General features: G+C 47.9%; 1 protein-coding gene across 1 annotated transcript; it reads left to right on the forward strand.

Annotated features, from left to right (window-relative positions):
* The first annotated feature begins 1,372 nt into the window (after positions 1-1,372).
* Positions 1,373-2,593, forward strand: LOC119262231 (early nodulin-75-like). The gene has a single exon (XM_037533316.1). The coding sequence runs from the start codon at positions 1,373-1,375 to the stop codon at positions 2,591-2,593; it is 1,221 nt and encodes a 406-aa protein (XP_037389213.1).
* The last annotated feature ends 3,477 nt before the right edge of the window (positions 2,594-6,070 follow it).

Here is a 6,070-nt window from a genome sequence, read left to right on the forward strand (position 1 = left end):
GTAGTAGGTTGGTAGGAATCGGATCAAGTGGACATGTAGTAGGACGGCTACATGTTACAAGAGTCAGTGCCTCGCTCTCAGTGAGAGGAGTAAACGAGGAGAAGATGGCACTTTTGGTCGAGGGATACAGAGGAGCAGAGCATGTGGTAGGACCGCTACACGTTGCATCAGTCAACTGGCTGCTTATGGCCGCCACTTTTCCAGTGAAAAAAGAGGCAAGGGCTTCGGCTGTAAGGCAGGTAGCCGGAGGTGGAGGATTGAGCAACGTATTAAACGTTGCAAATAGTTTCCGGGAGTCAGTGAGAGAGTTGATTTTGCTGTGATAGAATTCAGCTTTTGCAGTAGTGAGGCAGGTTGAGAACGAAGCCAGGAGCAGTTGGTAGTTCTGTAGGTCTGCATGTACGTTTTTCCCCCCATTTTCTTTCAGGAGCCTGGAGCGCAGTTCCCTGACTGTATCGTTTTTAAGCCATGGCTGTGGTTTATTTGAGCGCATGACTCCAGTAGTTAGGGGACAGAGGTCGTCCAGACATGAGCTTAGCGTAGAGCAGAGTGCATCAGTGGCATCATTTACATTGAGTGATGAAAAAGAGCCTGGTGGAGGCAAATTATCAGTGACCAGTGAGGAGTACTGGTCGGCCGAGAGGTCTCTAAGACTGCGGCGGAACGAGACCATAGTTGGAGCAGCTTTTGTTTTTTTCTCAATACACACATTGAGTTGTATGAAATAGTGATCCGAGAGGTGCAGAGGAGTGACAGTTGGTGAGTCATTGTCACATTTGCGAGTAAAAATTAAATCTAGATTTTTTCCAGCTTTATGAGTCGGAGGGCTTGGAACCTGCTCCAGATCGAAAGAGTGCATGAGGGATATGAAGTCTGTGGAGCACGGACTGTCAAGGTGGATGTTCATATCACCTAGAATAAGCATGGGACAGTCTTGATCTGGGATAGAAGAAAGCAGCATATCAAGTTCATTAGTAAACTCGCCCATTTGCCCAGGAGGGCGATAGATGACAATAATGCCAAGTTTAGCTGGAGTATTAACCAGCGTGGCATGATGCTCAAAAGAGGTGTACGTATTTGTTGGTAGCAGTGGCGTGTGTTTCAAGCCATTTGCAATCAATAGGCCAGTCCCACCTCCTCTTCCTGAGGGAGGAGAGGTGTGAGAGAAGGAGTAATTGTTTGATAGAGCCGCCAGAGTAGCAGTGTTTTCTGGTTTAATCCAGGTTTCAGTCAGAGCCAGTAGTTGTAATAATAAATGATTGGCATAAGAGGCGATAAAGTCAGCTTTGTTAACGGCTGACTGGCAGTTCCACAGCCCAACTGAGAATGAGGCAGCAGTGGGCGCGGTTTGCCGTAGTAGCCTTAGGTTAGAATGGTTCTGGCGCCTGTGTGTTATTTTGCACCTTCTGTGCAGACCGCAGATAATGGGAGATCTCTAAAAATCTCCTTACAGCACACTTTCATCCTCCTTACAGTCTCCTTACAGCCTCCTTACAGCCTCCTTACAGCACACTTTCATCCTCCTTACAGTCTCCTTACAGCCTCCTTACAGCCGACTTTCATCCTCCTTACAGTCTCCTTACAGCCTCCTTACATCCTCCTTACATCCTCCTTACAGTCTCCTTACAGCCTCCTTACAGCCTCCTTCCATCCTCCTTACAGCCTCCTTACAGTCTCCTTACAGCCTCCTTACAGCCGACTTTCATCCTCCTTACAGTCTCCTTACAGCCTCCTTACAGCCTCCTTCCATCCTCCTTACAGCCTCCTTACAGCCTCCTTACAGCCTCCGTACAGCCTCCTTACAGCCTCCTTACATCCTCCTTACAGCCGACTTTCATCCTCCTTCCATCCTCCTTACAGCCTCCTTCCAGCCTCCTTCCATCCTCCGTACAGCCTCCTTACAGCCTCCTTACATCCTCCTTACAGCCGACTTTCATCCTCCTTCCATCCTCCTTACAGCCTCCTTACAGTCTCCTTACAGTCTCCTTACAGTCTCCTTACAGCCTCCTTACAGCCTCCGTACAGCCTCCTTACAGTCTCCTTACATCCTCCTTACAGCCGACTTTCATCCTCCTTCCATCTTCCTTCCAGCCTCCTTACATCCTCCTTACAGCCGCTTTGCAGTCTCCTTACATCCTCCATACATCCTCCTTACAGCCGACTTTCATCCTCCTTACAGTCTCCTTACAGCCTCCTTACAGCCGACTTTCATCCTCCTTACAGCCGCCTTACATCCTCCTTACAGCCGACTTTCATCCTCCTTACAGCCTCCTTACAGCCGACTTTCATCCTCCTTACAGTCTCCTTACAGCCTCCTTACAGCCTCCTTACAGCACACTTTCATCCTCCTTACAGTCTCCTTACAGCCTCCTTACAGCCTCCTTACAGCCGACTTTCATCCTCCTTACAGTCTCCTTACAGCCTCCTTACATCCTCTTTACAGCCTCCTTACAGCAGCCTTAGTCTCCTTACATCCTCCTTACAGCCGCCTTACAGCCGCCATACAGCCTCCTTACAGTCTCCTTACAGCCTCCTTACAGCCGACTTTCATCCTCCTTACAGCCTCCTTACAGCCTCCTTGCAGCCTCCTTAAAGCCTCCTTACAGCCTCCTTAGTCTCTTTACAGCCTCCTTACAGCCGCCTTACATCCTCCTTAAAGCCTCCTTACAGCTCCTTACAGCCTCCTTACAGCCACCTTACATCCTCCTTACAGCCGCCTTACAGTCTCCTTACAGCCTCCTTACAGCCACCTTACAGCCTCCTTACATCCTCTTTACAGCCTCCTTACAGCAGCCTTAGTCTCCTTACATCCTCCTTACAGCCGCCATACAGCCTCCTTACATCCTCCTTACAGCCTCCTTAGTCTCTTTACAGTCTCCTTAAAGTCTCCTTACAGTCTTCTTACATCCTCCTTACAGCCTCCTTAGTCTCTTTACAGCCTCCTTACAGCCGCCTTACAGTCTCCTTAAAGTCTCCTTACATCCTCCTTAAGGCCTTCTTACAGACTCTTTACAGCCTCCTTACAGCCGCCTTACAGTCTCCTTAAAGTCTCCTTACATCCTCCTTAAGGCCTTCTTACAGCCTCCTTACAGCCGCCTTAGTCTCCTTACATCCTCCTTACAGCCGCCTTACAGCCACCTTACAGCCACTTTACAGCCGCCTTACAGTCTCCATACATCCTCCATACTTCCTACTTACAGCCTCCTTGGTCTCTTTACATCCTCCTTACAGCCTCCTTACAGCCTCCTTACAGCTGCCTTACAGTCTCCTTAAAGTCTCCTTACATCCTCCTTAAGGCCTCCTTACAGCCGCCTTACAGTCTCCTTACAGCCGCCTTAGTCTCCTTACATCCTCCTTACAGCCACCTTACAGCCGCCATACAGTCTCCTTACAGCCTCCTTTCATCCTCCTTACAGCCGACTTTCATCCTCCTTACATCCTCCTTATAGCCTCCTTACATCTTCCTTAAAGCCTCCTTACATCCTCCTTACAGTCTCCTTACAGCCTCCTTTCATCCTCCTTACAGCCGACTTTCATCCTCCTTCCATCAAATCAAATCAAATTTATTTGTAGCGCTTTTTGTATGAGAACATCAGTGTAGGGTGGGCAGCTAGTCCAAGGTAGGTGGTGGTAGCTGGGGCGTGGGTAGCAGGAGGGCTTGGCAGTCGGTCGTCCTTCAGTGTCCAGCCGGACATGTGGGTGCTTGTATACTCGGAAAGAAAGCAGGGAGAGAGAATTAGTTTTATTCTATCCATTTGTACATAAACAGGGAATTTAAAAATTTCCAGAGTGTGGCTAACGACTCCGGCAGATCTGACTATGACAGCTTAACTAACAGGAGAGAACCAGAAGGACACACAGACACGGCAGCACTCTGAGACAGTCTGGCATCCCTCCGCTCCACCGCCCACAAACCTGAGTGACCGCGTGCGAGCAGCGGGACGACAGCACCAGCGTCTCAGTTTACTATAATTCCCTGTGTCCATGGACCCCTGGATCTGCTGCCTTTATCTAGGGGGAACATTAGCTACCAAAAGCTAAACTGAACAAGTGAGTTTTCAGCCTAGTCTTAAAGATTGAGACTGTGTCTGAGTCCCGAACAGTTTCTGGAAGATCATTCCAGAGTTTGGGGGCTTTATAAGAGAAAGCTCTTCCCCCAGCTGCAGCCTTAGGAATTCTGGGGACTATTAATAAGCCAGCGCTCTGGGATCTGAGTAGTCATGATGGCTCATAATGAGAAATAAGGTCTAGCAGGTACTCAGGAGCAAGACCATGTAGGGCTTTATAAGTCAATAAAAGGAATTTATAATCAATACGGAATTTAATAGGCAGCCAATGAAGTGATGATAGCACTGGACTGATATGATCAGATGTTCTAGTTTTAGTGAGGACCCTGGCTGCGGCGTTTTGGACTAGTTGGAGTTTGTTTAAATTCCTGCTCGTGCATCCTGACAGTAGCGCATTACAGTAGTCTAGCCTAGAAGTAATAAAGGCGTGTACTAGTGTTTCTGCATCACGCAGGGACAGGGCATTTCTGATCTTGGCGATGTTGCGAAGATGTAGAAAAGCTGTCCTAGTGATGCCGCCTGTGTGTTGATCGAATGATAAATCTGAATCTATTATAACGCCGAGATTTTTAGCTGCTGATCCAGGTGTGGCTGGAAAGTCGGCGAGATTTAAGATTAAATCTGGTCATTTACTTCTTGCTAATTTTGGACCCAGAAGGAGAACCTCTGTTTTGTTACTGTTTAATAGGAGGAAGTTGCGTGACATCCAGCCTTTCACGTCTTTTACACAGTCCTCTATTTTCTTTAACCTGTGTTGGTCATCAGGCTTGGCTGATCTGTACAGTTGAGTATCGTCTGCGTAACAATGAAAGTTTATGCCATGGTTACTTATAACTGTGCCTAACGGTAACATGTATAGTGTAAATAGTAATGGTCCTAATATAGAGCCCTGCGGAACTCCACATCTCACTTTTGAATAATTGGAAGATAAATTGTTTACCCTAACGAACTGATAACGTTCTGATAGGTAAGATCTGAACCATGATAGGGCCGTCCCTGTGACTCCAACCATGTTTTCTAACCTTTCTAGGAGAATATTGTGGTCTATTGTATCGAAAGCTGCGCTAAGGTCAAGTAGCACTAAGAGAGATATGTAGCCTTGATCAGAGGCAAGAAGAAGATCATTAGTTATTATTAGCCATTGGAAAATGCGGGTCGACCCACGGGGGTTGGGTTCCTCGGACTGAGCCTTGGTCCCTTCTAAGGTTTCTTCCTCTTAAAGGGAGTTTTTCCTTACCACTGTAGTCACCACAAAATTGGCTTCACTGTGGTGATGCTCATAAGAGGCGTGGACCTGTTTTTTCTGTAAAGCTGCTTTGTGACAACCTTGTTGTAAAAAGCGCTATATAAATAAACTTGAATTGAATTGAACTTGAAATGAATTTAGGAAACCCACTGGAATTTAGAAAACCCATTGGAATTTAGAGACCCCAGTGGAATTTAGAGAACCCACTGGAATTTAGAAAACCCACTGGAATTTAGAAAACCCACTGGAATTTAGAGACCCCAGTGGAATTTAGAGAACCCACTGGAATTTAGAAAACCCATTGGAATTTGTGTTAAACTTTGAACTTATACTTTGGATTAACTCTGTCTTTTGTGGATTACAAACAATTTGGATTTACTCCACTGTGCACCAACTGCTTGCCTGCCTGCCACTTACCTCCTTCCTCCCTCCCTTCCTGCCTGCCTGCTATTTGCTGGTCTGCCTGCTGCCTATCTCCCTGCCTGCCTGCCTGCCTGCCTGTGAGCTTTCTCCCTACCTGCCTGCCTGCCTGTGAGCTTCTCCCTACCTGCGAGCTTCTCCCTACCTGCCTGCCTGCCTGTGAGCTTCTCCCTACCTGCCTGCCTGCCTGACTGTGAGCTTCTCCCTACCTGTCTGCCTGCCTGCGAGCTTTCTCCCTACCTGCCTGCCTGCCTGCGAGCTTTCTCCCTACCTGCCTGTGAGCTTCTCCCTACCTGCCCACCTGCCTGCCTGTGAGCTTCTCCCTACCTACCTGCCT

Source organism: Pygocentrus nattereri, chromosome 23, assembly GCF_015220715.1.
Source record: "Pygocentrus nattereri isolate fPygNat1 chromosome 23, fPygNat1.pri, whole genome shotgun sequence".
In the NCBI taxonomy this organism is placed as follows: domain Eukaryota; kingdom Metazoa; phylum Chordata; class Actinopteri; order Characiformes; family Serrasalmidae; genus Pygocentrus; species Pygocentrus nattereri.

Bases quoted from the DNA above. Each gene is read 5' to 3' on its own strand.
- LOC119262231 (XM_037533316.1), top strand. From the start codon at position 1,373: ATGGTTCTGGCGCCTGTGTGTTATTTTGCACCTTCTGTGCAGACCGCA.